The sequence below is a fragment of the Amblyomma maculatum genome, chromosome 8, assembly GCF_055883805.1.
Source record: "Amblyomma maculatum isolate TAMU_Amacu chromosome 8, ASM5588380v1, whole genome shotgun sequence".
Classification (NCBI taxonomy): Eukaryota; Metazoa; Arthropoda; class Arachnida; order Ixodida; family Ixodidae; genus Amblyomma; species Amblyomma maculatum.
Genome location: NC_139351.1, coordinates 66033836 through 66054261, shown reverse-complemented (window position 1 = coordinate 66054261; position 20426 = coordinate 66033836). Strand labels below are relative to the sequence as shown.

General features: G+C 46.8%; 1 protein-coding gene across 1 annotated transcript in view; it reads left to right on the top strand.

The window, feature by feature from the left end:
• Positions 1–3652: 3652 nt before the first annotated feature.
• LOC146181338 (uncharacterized) overlaps positions 3653–20426 on the top strand; it is a 36675-nt gene continuing 19901 nt past the window's right edge. The window contains exons 1-3 of the mRNA XM_084575766.1: positions 3653–3720; positions 6843–6946; positions 13564–13704. Coding sequence (XP_084431892.1) covers positions 3653–3720; positions 6843–6946; positions 13564–13704 — 313 coding nt within the window. The remainder of the gene's footprint in view (positions 3721–6842; positions 6947–13563; positions 13705–20426) is intronic.

Genomic DNA, 20426 nt, shown 5'->3' with positions numbered 1-20426 from the left:
GGGTTTGTGACAAAGTGAAACAGCTTCGACTTAATTTCAGCTACCAGATGTTATTGTTGTTTAGAGCCACCATACTGGGGTACAGTACAAATCTTTCTTAACGTCATTCAAAACTTTCTAATAGAATCTAAACAACTGGCTTTCTTTTTTTTACGCAAGCTTGCCATAAGGCATATTATATAAACTCATGTAAATTATTTTCGGTATGGAACCGGAGCAGGCTCCCACTATTGTCGTTGTCAGTGAGCCATTTAGAGAAGTCCTCTGCCCTTGTTGTGGTTAGTCCCACTTCCCGCAGAATTTTTCCTTGATGCCCTTGTCCCTGCACAAGTCCGCAACAGATGGCGAACATCCACTTCTGCAGCTGGTGTGGAACACTTCGGGCATGTGGTTGGTCCGATGTCTGCTAACTGGCTTTCTACTATGCTTTTTTTTTTTCAATCACTGATTACTAATCTCACAATGCTCACCTCCTGCGTGCGTTATTATTCCTCCTTTTTATTTCCATGTTTCACCTTTCAGTTTCCTTCCCCCCCCCCCCGCCAGCAGTCATTTTATTTTTGGCAATGTATATATGCATCTCTAAACATCTATCTGCACCCATTCTTGTTCAATCTCCCTGTGTGGATCTGTGCCATCATTTTAGCGGCCACCAATAACAACAATGAAGATCTCGGAGCGCGCTGAGAAGAAGAAGAGGCTCACATCAAGAAGAGACTACATCACAGCTACGGACAGATTATCTTGCTAATTGCATTCCAAATTTACAAAACTCCAAATTATTGCTTCATATTTTTTCAATCAATCTTTTGTGACCTTAAATCTTTTGTTTTTGTTTAGTTTTCAATTACCTTATTACACTAATTCAGTTTGTGTAGGACATTTGGCAGTCCACACTGAACCCTGGCCAATCCCCCTTCGTGGGTATGTGTCAAATATCAAGGAAGAAGAAGAAGAAGAAGAAGAAGAGGCCCCACTCCTGCGGCCAAGCTGGTCTTCCAGGGCGTCGCCAAAGCTTACCCAGCTCGAACATCAGAGGCGTTGTCCCGGTAAGAGCTAGTGTTGCAGTTTCTCTAATACCCTCAGGAACTGAGGAAACAGAAGGCAGCCGTGTATGTCATCTTAAACTAAATCACCTCAATGAAACGCTTCATCTCAGGCTAAGGCACTAAATTCAGGTGTGCACTCTGAGCATTGACTGTAGAGGTGCTACTGAATGTTTGTCGGTCGTGGGGTCGCTACAAACGAGGTCAGGGCAGTGCCCTTCGCTTTCACGTGTCTCGTATTGATCGGCCGTTTGTGCTAGTGCGTGCTGATCATTTCTGCCGCGAGAGGGTACTAAAAAAATGGAATTGTCTTCAAATATCTTAAAATTTGGAACTGTTTCCGAAAAAAGATGGTTGTGTCCAACGAGGTTATAAGGCGTAAATTTCAACTTAAAGGACAATTCATGGTAATTTGTCAGATATGCCGCGGCCGCAATTGGCGCAGAATTATATCTCGGTCCCGGGGGCCGCTTTTCGATAAATTCGAAACGCAAATGCGCCCGTATACTGTGCTCTGTCAGCGCGAGTTAGGTGATACCAAGTGATCGTATTTTTCGGAGCCTTCCAATGCGGCGTTCCTAACAGTTTAAGTCGCTTTGGATTGTTAAACCTTAAAAACCAAACCAAACTATTTATTAACGAAAGCTACCCTGCGGTAGGTTTTCAGGACCTCGCTTGGCGGTTTAAAACCTCATAAAAAAATCAACCTGCCATGATATCTGCATTCACGTTACCCCTATGTCACGTGCAGGAGCCTCCAACTCGGGTCGCTCCTTTCTTACGGGAGGGTCATATCAGAGCCTGCCAGAACCGTTTGCATTTTCGTTACCCCTACGACACGCAGGCACGTCCATACGGCTTGGCCGAAGCACGACTTTATAAGTGGGCTCGTAGCTTACGTTCTCGCGTCATACCCTTAAGGGATGAGCTTAAGTATTCCCAACAATGTAGCACCTTACACTGATAGGGCATGATAGGGGAACAATGCAGCAGGCAAAAGAAGCTTCCGCCGTTACTTTCGCAATCCAACTAGGGCTCACCAGAGCTGAACCACAACTAATTGTTTTTTACTTCTTCAGCTTCTACACCAAGTTCAAGCGCATGCGTCTAAACAGCCTCTTGCTCGTCTCGAGTTGGCGATGTGGTAAAGCGGATTGTGTGTATTTCTGTGTAAAAGCACTGCATTCAGGATATTTCTAGCTTGGAGTGCACAAAGAGCGCCATCTACATTCAGTTACACATATCTGCATCTACCTGTTGAGTTATCAATGTAGGGAGCTTTAACATGACTACAAATAGCTGTTATTTTCGCCTCAATAAAACTGGTGCTTTTAGTTCGAGGTCTTGGGTAAATTCACGCTTACAGCATACATTATTTTGTACCGGACAACGGAGTAGGCACTCAGGCGCATATTGCAATACTTATACCAGGTAGAACAAAAAGAAGAAGATGGTTTGCACGGTATGAAGAAGAACTGAACAAGGGTAAATGGGGTACACCTCAGTTCGCAGATGAGCCAACGTTTCGACAAGTGGACTTGTCTTCGTCTGGGCATAGCGATCATCACTGGCAGGGGTTTAAATACGCTTTTGCTTCCGAAGAAGAAACGGAAGACAGAGAAAACTCTCAAGTTCGCCCCCAAGGGTTTTAAATGATACTCTTAGAGAGCGACAGTAAATATTGCCACTAATTGCCAAACCTAATTATTCATACGTTACTTTGCAGTTATTTACACAATGTCTAAGAAGTGCTCGATTATCTTTAATGAACGACCGTTGCTTTGGGGCATAAGCGTAGCTTGTCCGGCTTTCGACCCAACAGCGATGGGTCCATTCCCGTGGATCCTTTTGGTGACGTCACTGCATTTCGTGACGTCATTCTTTCAGGTGGCCTCTTTCCATCAAACCGAATTTTATAGCCGCGCTGAAGCGGGGTATTCAGCCGAAAGAGGCCTTTAAGACTGCCGTATTAAGAATAGGTTACAGCAAACAAGTATTCGATGTAATACACTTTTGCAACTCCGCATAGAAATAATCATTTTATAATGGCTCAATAAGCTGAGAGCAGGCGCTTCTGATAGCCATGGTTTCTATGTGAATAAAGCTTATCTCGGCAGGTATTTTCGACGAACAGCTGAGCTATTAGTTTTAACGCTAATTCGTGGAGTTTGTCGTCCCAAAGTAACTTTTGTGCGACCCAAAAACACGCAGAGATGTACCATGATAGTTAGCAGCCATCTGAACACCTTATCGCACAGTTTTCTTTTTCTCACAATTTAAATTTTGCGCAAGGCACCAGCTTTTATTGACAGCGATTATCATTCCCTATACACACCAAGCTTCGTATTTAAGAGGAGATCTGTTGCCACCTAAACCGAGAGGCTTTCGTGTTGCACACAACCAGTGGCGTTACTGCATAATGCTCGGCGTGAATGGGGCTCAGCCAGGCAGCCCTCCAACCGCTTCAAGGTTCCCGAAACGCTGTTTAGTTGACCTCAAGATAACATTTGTGCTTGATTTGTTTTCATTAAACCTCTGCAGCCTCATCGATTGAGCGCCACTTCTGAATAATCCTAAGAGGCACCATAATGGCGGAGTTGTCTATGATGCGCTCAAGCGCAATGCGGTCTGGCATGAGGTCAGGGATATCCCGGATCGCCATACAGCAACCACGGTGAGTGATCCCCCTTTGAGGCGCTCATGATGTCATGGATGCCTGATTGGGAACAGGCTCAAATCCGATTAGGCTTTAGCGCAGTTACCTTTGTGCAGAGCATTTCTTAGCAGCGTCAGATTTTAAAGCAAATATATACCATCTCATCAAAATAGTATTTTGCCACGTGGGAATAGCGTTTGGCCACATCCTTCTACGTGATTTACGAGAAAGAATGTGGCCCAACAGGAACATGAACAGTCATACAAGAATATCGAAACCGGGGTGCAGAACAGGCATATGTGCTGCCACCACTGGAAATATTTATAGCGCCTGAGAAGCCACCATAACTTTCCGTACATTCCCTATCATTCCCTATCATAAGAAATCTCGTCCGCCCGAGAACAGTGATCTGCCCAGAAATATTCGCCGCGTGTCCACAGGAAGCATTCAGAGGTTACTTCGTTATGTTGTCGGCAATGTATAAGCTACGTGTCCCCTTGTAAGGGGACGCATGCGCGTAAACAAGCTCCAATTATGCTTTTTTCCTGCTCACCTAACATCTGGATGATGTAAATAAGTAAATAAATTGAAGTGAATTGAGCAAACGGGGAGGGGGGCGAGAGGTTCATGAATGGAGAAAACATTAGAAACGAGCGATTCGATCCCGAATAATTTGAACTTTTTATCACTGAGAAGGCAGTGACAGATGAGCTATGCAGAAAAAAGAAGTGTGCGTTAAAACGTTCTTAAGCAGAAGACTAACTTTTACAGAATCTCGTCGAACTCAATAGGTTACTGAACATCGGAAATTAAAGCGTTCTCATTGAGCTGCGGTGTTCTGCAGGGGCAGTTTAGTTGGAAATAGGTAACGACTGCTGGAAAACAGTTGTAGAATTTTATTTGTACACTGGATGATGACGAAAATAATTAACTACAACTTAGTTACACTTTAGTACATAGCTTCCGCCAACCTATGCACGAAGGATTAGGGATTGCGCTTTGCACCTTAAACAGCGCAGGAAGTGTGAGTGCTCTTGGAATCGCCATATTAGTTCGCGTGTCTCCTTTACGTTCAAGTTACGTTACGTTCAAGAAGCCCGCGGCTGGAAAGCTACACCTGTATTAGAGAAACTATACGATCAGCAGGACGCGAATAAAAATTATTCAGATATCAAAACTACCTTTCTGGATGACAACACCTCACTACTGCAGCCATTCAGGGCACCCTGAAACTGCTGTGCTTCCTTGGTAGGTGCCTCTAAGCAATTTCTTTTGACTTGTCAATGTTAGGTCGCACCGACAGCTCATGGTTGTCTTTCCTGACATATTCTATAAAAAGCATGTTTCAGGTAGAAAATAATTTGAATAACTAATATTTTCTGAAACAAATTCATTTTAAATTACTAGCATTCACATATGCTATCCTATACAAGTCTGGCTCTACGTTTCTTCATGTGTTGTGCAACGAATGCTGCATATCCTTGTCCCTGCCAGCTATGAGAACTCCGGGAATTTAAACGCCACACGCATGTATACAAGGTGTTGTTTCTGTAGTACGAGTAACGTTTGGTAAAACTCAGGCTAGGGTGTGAAATAAAGAACAGCCGTGTCATTGCTTCAGTGTTACTGGGAATAACCACGTGAAAATTTCTATACACGCAGTAATTACTAAGTTTGGAATTAGCTGCATTGCCAGGGACACCCAATATGAAAGATCACTAAACAAGGATAAGAGGGGGGACTCTCACCAAAGTTTCTACATACTCTGGAACTCAAACCATCTACCTTGCCTGTAATGGTTGCGGTCGCGCGACATGGTACGACGAAGACGAAGACAAGTCCGCTTGTCGAAACGTTGGCTCTGCTTGCAAACCGAGGCTACTGCCTCTACCCTTGTTCAGTGCTCTTTCATACCATGTAGCCATCTTCTATCTCTCGAAACGTTCTAAACCAGAGGGACCCGAATGGTTTGTTTATTGGGTTCACCGTCCCAAAGCCCATCAGGCTATGGGCTCGTGTAAGAAGGAGCTCACTCTGTAATTGTAAGGGGTAGCCCCTTAAGGACCGCTCCCGTACCCTCCCTGTACGAAACTGTAAATAAACGTTTTTCATTGATATGAGGGGTGCCGTAGTGGAGAGCTCCGGACACTTCGACAGTGTGGGATTATTTAACCTGCGCTGACATCGCACAGTACACGAACCCCTTCAAGTGGTGCAGCGCAACGGCACGAAGCCTAGACAAGAGAATGGGACAGACACAGTGCTGATCGTAATCCTGCTCGTAATCTTCATGACTATGTTCACAATCGGCATCGGAGTCTATTTCGCTTGCCTAGGCTTCGTGCCGTTGCGCTGCACCACTTGAAGATGTCAGACCAAATAGCCCTCTAGTTCATGTTGTACGGACCCCTCGCTTTTGACCTCCATCGAAAAGCGGCCGCCGCTGCTATATTCGATCCCGCCTCTGTTCAGCGGTCGAGCACCCTAACGACTGAGCGACAGTGGCTGGTTACAGACCTAGATAGCTGCGGCATAGAAATATACGGCGGTGCTACCATAGAAAACGTCGGTGGTGTACAGTACGTACTATGGCTGCAGCGCCGTTTTCTTGTTTTTGTTTCTTTTCTGGTGCCTCAAACTGAAGTTGATTGATTACTAAACCTAGTTCCCGACAAAGCTCTAGCGCAAACGAATGCATGCAAGCATTCATGATCAGGGTGCGCCAACATGGTATACTTACAAATTCCTCTGGTTATCAAAGTGGCTAATTTTTCGCTACGCTGGCTGTGTTTTGTTTCCTTATTTTTATGCATCCCGCACACTCCATAAATACTGATTGACATTTATTTAACCTATTAAATGCGTGCCCTTGTCGTGTTCCTATCTATATTGGTTCGTGGAATAAAGGCAATCTCACAATAACACGCACTCGTACGCATATAGCACATGCCCGCAAGCAAGGTTATGCCGGTGTTATCTGCATTATTCATTAAGCCATATCTAGAACCTTCCTTGTTTCAAGTTTTGTCCACTGTGCTAGCTTTCTACCAACGAATAAAATAAAATTTCCCTGCTAGCGTGGAAGAGTCTACTAACTAAATCAGTACATTCAAGTCACTTGATGCATATACACTTCCCAGGTCTGCCGGCACCGTATGCATGCAGTACATCGTGGTCCTACTCGTAATCTTCATGACTATGTTCATAATCGGCATCGGAGTCTATTTCGCCTTCTTCAAAAAGGGTGAGTGAGCGATGAATGCCGTCCTGTTTAGCGTTGTATTGTATGTGCTTATGTATACCGTATATCCTCGCAATTAGACACGTGTCAATGATGTTTCTTTCAAACCGTTAATTTTCCGTCAGTAATCTCGATAAATTATTTTCATATCAGTGCTCCGAGCGATGCAGTATGTATTGTGTTTGTAGATGTGTTTTTCCTGTCATGTCCCAACGAACATTCCTCTTTCAATTACTGTAGTCCCCGTCCTTGCTTCAACGCAGATAAACACGCTGTTATCTGAACAAAATTAAAATGCCCTTTTGTGAGGAGGCATACACAGGCTATCCTTCTTCCGTATCAGTTTAGGTAATCGAGTTAAGTGGACGCATGCTTATGTCTCCAGAAAATATGTAGTATGAGTTTTGCGTTTTCCGATGCTAGAGAGGGACACAATGATTCAGTTTACAAGAGAAACTAATACAGGCTTTGCACGACTCGGTTTAACTCACTTTAACGTAGTCATCTTCACAATAGGTAAAGCTTGTGTTTCTATTTTATCACAAAATTTTGTAATTAGCGTTTACTAGAAACGAAAACGCTTTGAGAAAAACTTTCAGCGTGCCTCTGGCCGTGGCAAGGCTGGGTAGTGGCTGACCAGCGAGTTTTATGACGTCACGTGACCACGTGACATATCTCATTCACAAAAGCTACCTAATCTAGAAGCTCCTTGCAGCTGTATACATGCAGATGCAATCGAACCGCTGGTTGTTCTTGTCTAACATGTGGTACCTGAAGGCCACGCAAGCAGGTCGTATTGCCGCAAGCAATTCAAATCTTTATTTGTTCTTTTTTTTTTTGACAGCCGCTGGTATGCGTCCTTATCACTGTGATTCTGTCACGCGGAACAATTCGTTATTCTTTGTTTGTTCATGCTCGCCGCGAGACACATCTTTCTCAGTTTCTTTATCCCACGAGGTGCGCTGAGACGTGTCTCGAAGATTCCGGCCACTCGCGTGTGTTTCTGCAGTGTTCCAGATTGTGCTACTCACCGTTTCCGGCTTTATCTGGAGGTTTATTCGCCGCCTTTAAATTGAACGTTGACGGATACGACGGGTATTCTTAGTTCTATTGCCAGATAGCACGTTTGTTGCTATCACCACCACCGAGTTGTTTTTTTTTTAGTTCTTTTTCGGGCAAAACTCAGCCCACTAAAGAGTTCCTTTAGTGCACTCCCAGACTCATTTGTTGTCATTGGCTTTGTCACCACCAGGTGAAAATATGGCTTGGTTATATACTTAATAAGTGTGTGTGTTACATGAAAATGGATGCACGTGAGATAATGAAGTCACAACTAAATCTATTATTGATTAAGAGAAAAACGAAAGAGGATCCGCGAGGGGAACAGCAGGCTGGAAAAAATAACGCTACCGCGCGCCATGCCCTGAAAGGTCTACTTAGGGTCCTCGAAATGTTCGCGCGCTGAGAAACGTACCATTTAAAATTCGAACATGCCTTGATCATTGGACTCATTAATTAAACTTATCACTTCATTTATTTCTTTCCGCAGACAAGAAGCCCGAGGATGAAGGTACGGTGAATGGTTCTTTACTGTTACTACAACTCGTAGTTTAGTGTGTTTCGCCGACTGCAGTTAAAAGCTAACGATATTTTGACCACTTGTGTCCCCAGAGGAAGAAATTATTTCTTTCCAGAAATGTAAGTACACGTATAACGTTCTGCTCAGCACGAAACCCAGCTTTTTCTCAGCGATTGTAGCTGGTACTCATATATGTTAGCATGGGGCGAACGTTGATCCTACACGAAGGAATGTGTTTTATATACACCAGTTGGCAACCGCTGAGTGTACTGTAACATGCTCACAGACGACAAAGGCCCTAAACTATTCATTCCGGCCAAGAGAACAGTAGAACCCAGTTGTCTTTCCTTCAGCTGGCCAGGTGAGGAAACACTTTAAGATATCGATGTGCTTGATAAATTGAAGATTCGGACTCGCAAACATTCACGTTACTTGATGGCAGGATAGAAAGATTAACTATTTATTTACACATAAGTACAACAAGAAGACACAAGCAAGGAGAAACCTCTTTACATAACTGACCATTTGATCCTACGACATCAGACCCAGAGCGCTCCCATTTAAGCCTTCTGTCTCTGCTCTTGTCGGGGACAGCAACCAATGAGCAACAAGGCAACTTTACTGACCAATCAAAAATTGATTGACTAATCAAACAATTGGAAAAGGAGAGGCCCCAAGCAAACATACGAACGGTACTGACGTCACCACATTCCGAACCTCTGTTTTCCCTTACATTTTCTTTTCCGCACACCTGCATATATGGGACCAACGTATGCCGCGGGAACAATCGCTGAAGGTTGTTTATAAAAAGTAAGCTATCGTTGAAGGGTCAAACGCTCAGTGCCAACTCCAGCTTAACCAAGCGCTTCTTCTGAGCACCTGCAGCTCAAGCAACCCATTGGCGTCTCAACCCCCACTGGTCCGCCACCATGCACCTGCTACCCCACAAAGGCTGTATGCATATGGGCAGAGGGAAATACGTGCACGTAGCAATACGAGAATGCATGCAAATTAACGTCCACTGACCACAGAGATGACATTCAACACTGAACACTGCACAAAGGGAATGAGCGCTCTGCGGTGGCGGGTGCCGTCGGCAACAATACAGCTGCCACCGCGCCTCCGTCGTGCGTCCGCGGTTCCACCAAAGTCGCCGTAACCAAAGACGTGCACATAAAGCAGCTACATCGCGTCATACACTCTGCGCGGGAAACCAAATGACACGAAAGTTCACCTAAGTTCACGAGCCCTCTGAAAGAACAGTCCCAGCAATTAGGCGGCAGTTCTAAGAGGCTGCGTCAGACTGCACGCTGGGTATTTCTGCTGCGAAAACTGTTGCCTATTTTGGGGGGTTAACCAGTAGCTCTGACACTTGCATGCACCGATTGGTTTTGTGATCTGCTAGAAGAGCACTTGATATGGCTGCCGGAATTCTTTCTTTATCAAAAAGATTCTTCTGAATTTTCTACCACGCTTGAAGTAAGTGATTTCATTCCACCATTAAAACTACCTAGCTGGTTCGCATTGCTCATCTCTTTAAAATAATCAGTGAGACAATTTCGATAATGTGAAAAGAAAATTGCCAGTGCGACTTACAATTCTTTATATAGACGAAAGTAATATTTTGTTAGGCAGGATTGAAGGGCTCAGAAGGTCTGCATTACGAGCAAAGCATCTTACAAGTGCTCTGCCGATTACATGCCATTTTTTTTCTGCGCTGCAAAATTGCGAATTTCTACCAGCGTTCTGGGAGTTCGGGCATCTCAGCGAATTTCGTCTTTGCGCAGGTAACGAAGTGCGGTTCTACCGTAAGTATCTCAGTGTCCTCATTCTACTCTATTCCAAACCGCACCGCATAACAATTTCTGAATAGGCGATTTTCTAAAGTTACGCGGTGTATATGGTTATAGAAAGTTAATTCGTGAACCAGGGAAAATTTCGCCGCTTCGACGTCTTCTAATATGCTCCATTCAGCCACAGGTAAGCAAGTCACGACCTTATTTGTATTTCTGAGCGCAACGCAGCGCGTTCGAATACTTGCCACAGTGGGCTCGTTTCGACAGTACGCAGCAGAACTAAATATTTTAGAGCACTGCAAAACTTGGCGGATGATTGAAAAGCCTCAGAATCGCTACTTCTGTTGCGTTACCATATACGCGTCGTCATTTTCAGTTTTCTTTACTTTCTTTTAATTTGTATTTTATTTTGAGTTTTTATTTTTCCCTCATTTATTATGTTTACTGTTTGCCTTAAAGCCCCCCTCCCCCCGCTAGACATGGATAATTATGGACACGTTCGCCGGAAGCCAACGTAGAACAGTAGTTAGCATGCTCGGTTGAGACGTGGATAGATGGTGGTTTTAGTCCTTCCGTGGACACGATTTTAATGCGGAAACATCTGGCTATATTTGAGGAGTTTGTGACCAAGAATTTGTTGGCAGTGTTGCGTCGAAGTAAGGGGAGATAGGAAAAAGCGAATGGTTGCAGTCGATAGAGGACGACAAAATGTCGTAGGGCAAAACATTTGGTGCATGCATGCAGTCAATAACTAATTAATTAAAGCCAAGTACGTCAATGAGATGTCCAAATAGCCCAAACGGGGTAATGTCGACGACCAGAGTGATCACGTGGTGCCCCCATTTCAGTCACGTGGTACGTCACTTCCGGCCACGGGACTAATGCGGGCGTCGGAATAGGGACGTAGTTCTGCTGAGATCGCATGTGAAGTCAGTGTGTGATGTCAGTATGTGACGTCAGTGTGTGACGTCATAAAACCTAAAGTGGGCGTGTTAGGACATGAAAAAGCCGAATAAACGAGTGAAACTGATCAGAAATTATGTAAAGCGGGTTAACCAAAGAAAGAATAACTGAAGCATACATAAGGGGGAAAAGGCATTCAAAAATACATAACGAGTATACGACGTAAGAAGACGCGGTTGCTGTCGTAGCTGCCGCAGTGTCGTCACGGCGCAGCCTAGCAACGCATGACGTGCTTCACGCATTCCTCTAATGCGGGTGGCCGCAGTGATCTTGTAGCGCACAGCGACGCAGTAAAGCGAAGGCTCTATGATCGGGGTTCCCAGCCGGCGAAAGAAGAAAATAAAGTTGAACGACACGTGCTCGGTACGCACGCACGGCACGGGCTTTTCAGTTCGGTAAACCTGCCACGCTGGTCGTTTTATCTTGGTGCTCCGCTGCGACTCCATAAATTATCTACAGTGGTACCCGGATGTGATTCGAACACGCAACTTTTTATTTCTTATTATGAGTTCATGCTGGCACGCTATGGTGACGCGCATTCCGCTCATATATTACGTATGGAAGGTTTTCGCCGTAAAAATGGTCGTGTGGTGTGCGAAGTTAGTTTGCTCTAAAACCAGGTTGCCATTTGCTAATTCAGAACCCTCCACTATGTGGCCTACTCCTGCCTGCCTCTTTTCACTCCCTGCTTCGTCGTCTGCCTCGTGTCGCCGTTCTCTAGTGTCCACCTGACAGACGTATGGAAAGCTCACTGCACAGAATTGCGCTCCTTTGTGATTCACTCCCTTATTCAAATGGTATGGCATTCAAGAGTATACAGTGCCCCAAAACGTGCATTAAAACGAATAAACTGCGGAATTCATAAAGTTCGGCTCATGGACATAATACCGCTTATGCGTAGTAATGCGAAAGCCTGGTGAAATTTTGTCGAGTCAGGTTTTCCACACGTAATAAAAGTAGTTCAGCTGGAATGCTTGTTGCTGCTTGTCCTGAACATGGTGTCGGGTGCTTGGGCCCCGTCAGGCAGAGTTCATCTACCTTTTGCCCTCTGTATCCGAGACTATGTCTGAATAAAAATGAAATCAAATCAATTGTATTCCGCACGTATGTTGGCATGTTGACGTAAACTGACATTCCTCATGTGGCACATGGCAGCTGTAATCGCCGAAACCTCGGTCCATACTTCGTCGGTTTGAATTCCTATTCCAAACTAACTTCCGAAGTTGCTATCAAATGCGCGCTAAATGAGGCGCGAAATTATATGACACAAACCGGAACGCCGTTCAACGAACAGCTGCGTCGTCAGAAATTTCGTACAAACAAAAAAAAAAAACGGGAATTTTGACGTCATAAGGAGATGGGTTATAGGGAGACCGTGGAATCAAATGTCACCCTGGAGGCGGCACAGGGGCGCTTTATTAGCTAAACGGCTGTTGCAGGGTCGTCTATATGGACACATTCGAGTGATGACAACTTCAGACGCATTTCCACGTATTCGGGCTAGTAAGGATTCCGCCTTAAAAACTATTCGTTTTGACTATTGCGAGGCCCTCCTTATGGATAGGATCGAGTGTTGACGACAAACAGATTTTCGCTTAATTGGGGCCAGTAAGGAAGGCGTTCGCCTAAAAAAAAGTTTTTTTTTTGCGCCAGTACTAATAACCCCACTGCGCCACCCCGGCGGGTGGCGCAGTGGTTACGGCGCTCGACTACTGTTCCCAAGGACGCGGGATTGAATCCCGGCCTCGGCGGCAGCTTTTCGAAGGAGGCGAAAAGCAAGGCGCCCGTGTGCTGTGCGATTTCAGTGCACGTTAAAGAACCCCAGGTGGTCGAAATTTCCGGAGTCCTCCACTACGGCGTCTCTCATAGCCTGAGTTGCTTTGGGACGTTACACCCCACAAACCAAACCAAACCAAACTAATAACAAAAAGTGTCGCATTCAATGCATTTAAGAAAACAAATCGCGATAGGTTTTTCGTCAGGTTCAGGGGGTGGGTTTAATTTATATAGAAGAAATCCACACCGTCTCACCACTACTATGATGTTGAGCTATATGAATCTTTATTGTACTAATAAACGTACGGTTAAAAAAAAAAGAGTATGCAAAGAACGCAAACAGCGGGCTTTTCACTATATGACTCAATTTCTAACAATTAGTCAAGCATTCGTAAATGTTTAACGTTACTTACATTCTTGGCAGATACTTGTAGTGAAGAATTTGTGCTCCCTCGCGATTTCCTGCCGCGATTGAAAAAGTGTAAATTGAGAAACTTTGTTTTCAGCTAACAAAGAAGAGCCCCCGTTGATCTGTTCCCTGGATGGACGCCACTGGGTGCAGTCCGTGGAAATGCTATGCTCCCACTTAGTCTTCCTCTCGGCCACCGTGGACATGGCTAAGAAGAAAGCCGTCCCTGCAAGCGGAAGTAAAACACTGTTCTTCTCGTTTTCCCCAAACTCGACTTTCTAGCAGCATCATAGAGTAACAAAGATTCTGAATATTTACTGACACATCACTGCATTCTCCGTATTCTCTTCATAAAACAGTGCACGTTAAAGAACCCCAGGTGGTCGAAATTTCCGGAGTCCTCCATTACGGGGTCTCTCATAGCCTGAGTTGCTTTGGGACGTTAAACCCCACAGAGTGACCGCGGTCCAAACGGCACTCGTAATTAATTTGAACGTAAACTAAGAAAGAAACATGCGTTCTGAAGTTTTGTCGCTTTATACAAAGTACTGCTATATAGATGTAAGACTGATGCTCGACCTTTACTATAGGGTATATTTTAAGATAGACTTTATAAGAGTACGAGAAACAAATTATGTGCTCAGCAAGCGAGGAACTGTTCACGATCTATCGGAAATGTTCTGCTGGCTGTATCCGATGAATACATGCGTCAAGGACACATTGAGAGCTGAAAATGTGACCACTTTAGGTTGGTATCTGAACATACGGATTAACTGAACCGCATTCATGCAATCAGCTTTTATGCACGAAGTAGTGTAGAGTACCTGGTTCAGAGAAAACTAGATGTCGTCATTGTGAGCGAAAAATCACGAGCACACACGGGGTCTTTGGCAGGTAGTTGTAAATTGATCGGTCTGCGGCTCGTTTGACGTCACGATCGAGCCTAAAGAAAATGCCAAGGCTGGGAGGAACAGCTCTCTCAGACAGCTTCTGTAACGTTTGAGGGTGAGATGGAAATCGAACATTCTGTGTTCCTTGGACGCATGCTGCCGCATTGCCATACAGGCATATTTGTGCGGCTCATTAACGCGAGCCTTTGTGTCTGTATCAGTGGTCTTTCGCATATTGTGGGAGCTTACGACTGCGTGATAATGAGTGAGTTTAAGACAACTGTGACGCCATTTAAAGGATTAATTACTAAGCGAAAACATGTATGCAGACGAGGACACGTAAGGGAAGCCGCAGACATTATCCCGTTAATGCCGTTGCATGATGCATTTAAAGGCGGGGATTAACGGTTTGCAAACTTTTTACCGCGATAAAGTTAAAGGCCCCGGTTTCCAGAAGCGGCGATGACGTCATTGTCCGCGTCGTTTGTCGTCGGCGTTGGGAGCGAAGAATCGTGGATGTAACTGTGGCAGGTAGTAGTTACTAGGCGCCATGTACGTGCACTGCAAGTTCATCATTTGGATTCCGTCATCTTAAGTAAATCGGCTGTAATTTGTTTCAATCTATCGATAATTGCACTGCATTTACCAGCGCAGCTACGAGCACAAAGAAGGCTGGGCCCGCAAAGTGCAGGTTGTAAAACAATGTTGCGAACGAAACCACACGTTTGTACTGCACTGACGGCTTTTAGCACGTTGCCCTTGCCGTATACAACATAAAAAGAAACGATAAAGTTACACAAGAAATATACTCGTGCCATGTAATTTCTAAATTCAGTCACAGCACTGAACTCTTCTTAGTAAACTACTAGCATTATCTTTGGTTTTGCAGGAAAATTCACAACCCAATTTACCTACTCCGCACGGCCAGGGGCATGAATGAAAGGATCCCTAGATTATTGAGATAACATTCGAAATAAATAAGGAATTACTTCGAAAGTCGTCGCTTCATAGAAGTTAATTAAAATATTTGCCGACGGTTTCGTTCCTCAATAATGCGAGATTTGAGCACAGTTTATCAGTTGTTTCACTTTTTTCGATAGATTGAGGCAGAGATTTCGAGCAAGACATGTATGTACAATTACAGACTTTTTTATTTTTCACTCATATTCCTTCAAGAAACACTCCACTAACAGTTCTTGACTGTTATGAAGGAAGCTTCGGGGTCTAAGAAATGAAGAAAGCCATTAAGTTATCGGGACGTTGCGGGAGGCAGCTCGTGGGCCATAGGAACGTTGCGCGGCGAACAGATAGCAGCGACTGACTGATGCCACTGACGCCGCTAGCGAGTAAAGACAACGTGGATCTGCGTTTCGGCTTGGGATGCACGCACCGTGATCCGCTGATAGCGAGCCGGCGCTTCGGCAACCGGAGAACACAATCGCCGCCACGCAGGAAGAGGGGGGAGGGGCGGTATACGCGAGACGAACGGCTGTAGCAGGATCCCACGCAGCAATTTGAGAACACACGCGGTCGCCGCCACGGAGGAAGAGGGAGGGGTGGGGAAGCAGGGCGGGGGGGGGGGGGGGGACGCTGCTCCAGCTGCGGAGCTGGCTACGAGGGACTATGGCGACAGCGACGACGACGCGAAATGAAGGAATAGGTGCCAAAGAGCTGCGTTCTAAAGTAATGCGATTAGATCGAATTTGAAAATAAGACATGTGTCGCACAATGCAAATTGAGCCACGTGTATACAAAACGAGGCGACCGAACTCGCCTCTATGCGACTGACACTGAAATATAAAGCTTTTGAGAGGTGCTGTGCGCGTTCTCTAAACAGCGCGCATGATTTGCTTCGTAATTCCTATAAGCGTGTCCTACTCTCCTACCTACCGCAGCGCGGAGCCACTAGCCCCTTCCTATATTGATGAGGTTATGCAGACTGCAATTTTGGCGGTAGGTGCGATTGTATGTCCGGCGTTATCTTCTCATGACAGTAGCAATAAATGTATTTCGTCGGCCCGTCTAGCCCCTCTTATTGGTTGCAAGGAGCGATTGAAGATTCGTGTGTAACATCATCAATTCGTCACAGATGCCCCTTCCCAAAAAAGAAACAGAAAAAAATCTCGGGCTGCACGTTACTCATCTTATGCGCAGTAATGAGAAAACATTGCGTGTTCTACCACGCTGCCTGGAGGATTACCACGACACTGCGCTAGCAGATCCATGGTCTCCGAGATCGCCTCGCCAAGCGCGGCGGGGGGGTGGAGGTGATCTCGGAGGCCATGGCGGACCTTGGCCATATATATATATATATATATATATATATATTGTAGTGTGGTAATCTTCATCGATATAACCACTGACATGCGTCGCGTGCTGCCGCTCTCAAGGACGAAGAAGTTGTTCGCTGCCTTGCTCTTTCGCCACGCCTGACGCTTCGCTGCGAGTCTCCCCTGAGCGGCTGGAATCATCTGGGTTCACCGAATAAACACACCCCTACAATTGGTGCAGGTGCTGCTGGGTACGTTCCCGTCCACCCTGGAACTAAGAAGCCGCACGTTACCCTCTGCTTCCAGCATGCCGGACGACACTGCCACGACATCGTCGCCCCTCCCAACCACCGTGCTGTGTTCTGGAGCTCTACGGCAGCGTGATCCGTGCTTCTTCAGTGGCACAGCCGACCAGGACGTCGACGATTGGTTGGCGGCATATGAGCGCGTCAGTAGCTATAACAGATGGGACGACGCTATCAAGCTAAGCAATGTAATCTTTTATCTGACTGACGTGGCGAACCTCTGGTTTCGCAACCATGAGGCAGACCTGCCATCTTGGTCTGCATTTAAAAAGAATTTTGCAGAAGTGTTCGGCCGCCCTGCAGTTCGCAAGCTCCGGGCAGAACAACGCTTGCGTGAGCGCACTCAGCAAGTCGATGAGTCGTTCACTAGTTATATAGAGGACATCGTGGACCTATGCAAGCGTGTCGATCCGCTAATGACTGAAGCGGATAAGATCGAGAACATCATGAAAGGCATCTCTGACGACGCGTGCCAAATGCTCTGGGTAAAAAATCCTGCCACGGTGAGTGACGTGATCAAGCTTTGCCAGAGCTACGACGTGCTTCGTAAGAAGCGCGCTTCTACCCGGCGGTCCGGTGCTAGAGACGACGCCATCTCTACACTTGCGCTGGGCGGTTCTACCCCATCAGAGGACAGCCCTTTACTTCAGCAAATCAAAGCCTTCGTTCGAGAAGAGGTCGCCCGCCAGCTATCGCTGGTCCCTCAGTTACAGGATAGTGGCCGCCTTGTTCCTGACATGGCTCCGTCTTTGGCCCCTACCATACGGCGTGCCGTTCAAGATCACATCGCTGACGTCCTTCCTCCCAGCTCCATGCTCCCGCCCAGCCCTGTGCTGCCGCCCAGCCCCGTGCCAGCGCAAGTAACGGCACCACTGACTTACGCCCAAGTTGCGGCCAGGCCGACCATGCCATCAGCATCTCTTTCCTACCAGGCCGCTCCTTCCAACCTTCCTTCGCCTTTGCCTGGGTCTGCATTCCATGTCCCTATTCCAAGGGTACGCCAACGCCCTACGAACCCTTGGCGTACCGCGGACAACCGACCAATCTGCTACTCTTGCGGGCTGCCGGGCCATGTCGCACGCCTTTGCCGCCAACGCCTTCCACCTTCTCGACCTGAACTATGGAACTACTCCTACAATACAGACCAGCCCTCGCCGAGAAATCCGCCCAGTTCCGAATTTGTATCTCGTGACAATCAAACGTACACAACTCGCCGATCACCTTCCCCTCGTCGCCGTTCCCCGTCCCCATTCCGACGTTCTACCGGCACCGTTGAGGGAAACTAACAGTCGCAGTTCCCGGGGCAAGAACTGCGCTTGGTTCGAACTCTTCAAGTCCTCGGTGTTCTCCCACTAACGTAATTCAAGTGTTTGTCGACGGCGTCACAGTACTCGCTCTAGTCGACACGGGCGCTGCCGTATCAGTCATCAGTGAAGCTCTTTGCCGTCGTCTTCGTAAGGTGACCACCGCACTTTCCGACTTTTCGCTTCGCACCGCCTCATCACAGCGCATTCATCCCTCAGCGGCGTGCACGGCCCGTGTTCTCATCGAAGACGTCTTATACACCATCGAGTTTATTGTACTGTCTCGCTGCTCACACGACATCATCCTGGGCTACGATTTCCTTTCCACTCATCATGCCGTTATTGACTGCGCCCGCGCGGAAGTTTCCTTTTTACCTCTTTGTGATACCGTCTTGTGTGACGTCCCTACCCGGCCTGCAAAACTCCTCGTCGCCAGTGACACAGACATTCCTCCATTTTCTGCTGCCCTCGTTCCACTCTCCTGTGAAAGCGTTATTAGTTCGACTGTCTTCTTCACACCTTCCGACTCCGCTTCACGCCATCCCTGCCTCCTGCTTCCATTTGCGGTCCTCAAGTTCGAAGATGGCCTCAGTGCAATGTACGTCTCAAATCCATTTTCGTGCCCGTCCGTCCTGCTACGCGGCGAGTGTCTCGGTCGTATTGAAGAACTTGATCCCGCGCTTGTAAATACTCTTCCTGCAACGCCTACTTCATTAGACGTTAATGTGCTCAGCTCTTGCGATACAGCGACCGCTTCGACACCACCCGATGTTCTTCAACAAGCTATTGACGCAGATCTCCCACCCGCACAACGCGATCAACTCGCTGCTCTTCTACAGAACTTCACTTCTGCCTTCGACCTTCCTCACACTGCTCTGGGTCGCACGTCTGTCGTTACGCACGCAATCGACACTGGTACAAACGCACCTTTACGACAGCGTCCTTATCGCGTGTCGGCCTCTGAGCGCCAAGTCATTGCTGACAACGTGGACGACATGCTTCGCCGGGGCGTCATACAGCCATCTAACAGTCCATGGGCTTCTCCGGTTGTTTTGGTCACCAAGAAAGATGGTTCCATCCGGTTTTGCGTCGATTACCGTAGGCTTAACAAAATCACGCGCAAAGATGTCTATCCTTTGCCGCGAATCGACGACGCCTTGGACTGTTTACAGGGAGCCGAGTATTTCTCCTCTTTGGATTTGCGCTCCGGCTACTGGCAGGTACCGATGGCTGATAATGGCCGCTCGAAAACTGCCTTTATAACACCGGATGGATTATACGAGTTCAACGTTATGCCCTTTGGCCTCTGCAATGCCCCGGCTACTTTCGAGCGCCTGATGGACACTGTTCTTCGTGGACTCAAGTGGCAGACCTGTCTTTGTTATCTGGACGACATCGTAGTTTTTTCTGCCGACTTTTCTTCTCACCTTCTCCGCCTAAAGGATGTCCTCACGTGTCTCGCCGGCGCTGGGCTTCAGTTGAATTTGAAGAAGTGCCACTTTGCCGCTCGAAAACTCACAATTTTAGGCCACGTAGTTTCTAAGGACGGCATTCTTCCCGACCCCACCAAACTTCGCGCAGTTGCAGAGTTCCCGAAGCCAACCTCCCTGAAGCAGCTTCGGAGCTTTATCGGCCTCTGCTCCTACTTTCGACGTTTCATCTTGAACTTCGCCTCTATCATCGCTCCTCTGACCCAGCTCCTTGCCGGCAGCTCCGACCTTTCCGCCTGGACTCCAGCCTGCGATAAAGCCTTCGACACTTTACGCCGCCTTTTGGTTTCGCCGCCCATTCTACGCCACTTTGATCCGGCTGCGCCTACGGAGATCCACACTGATGCCAGCGGTATTGGGCTTGGTGCCGTCCTTATCCAACGTAAGCCTGGTTACAGCGAGTATGTTGTGGCATACGCCAGCCGAACATTGACAAAGGCAGAATCTAATTATTCAGTCACAGAAAGGGAATGTTTGGCCATTATTTGGGCTATCGGAAAATTTCGTCCTTATGTGTATGGTCGACCGTTTTACGTTGTGACCGATCACCACGCTTTGTGCTGGCTTGCCTCTCTGAAAGACCCATCCGGTCGCCTTGCTCGCTGGGCTCTTCGTCTCCAGGAGTTTGACATTCATGTCATTTATCGATCAGGCCTGAAGCATACGGACGCGGATGCTCTTTCCCGCTCGCCATTGCCTGG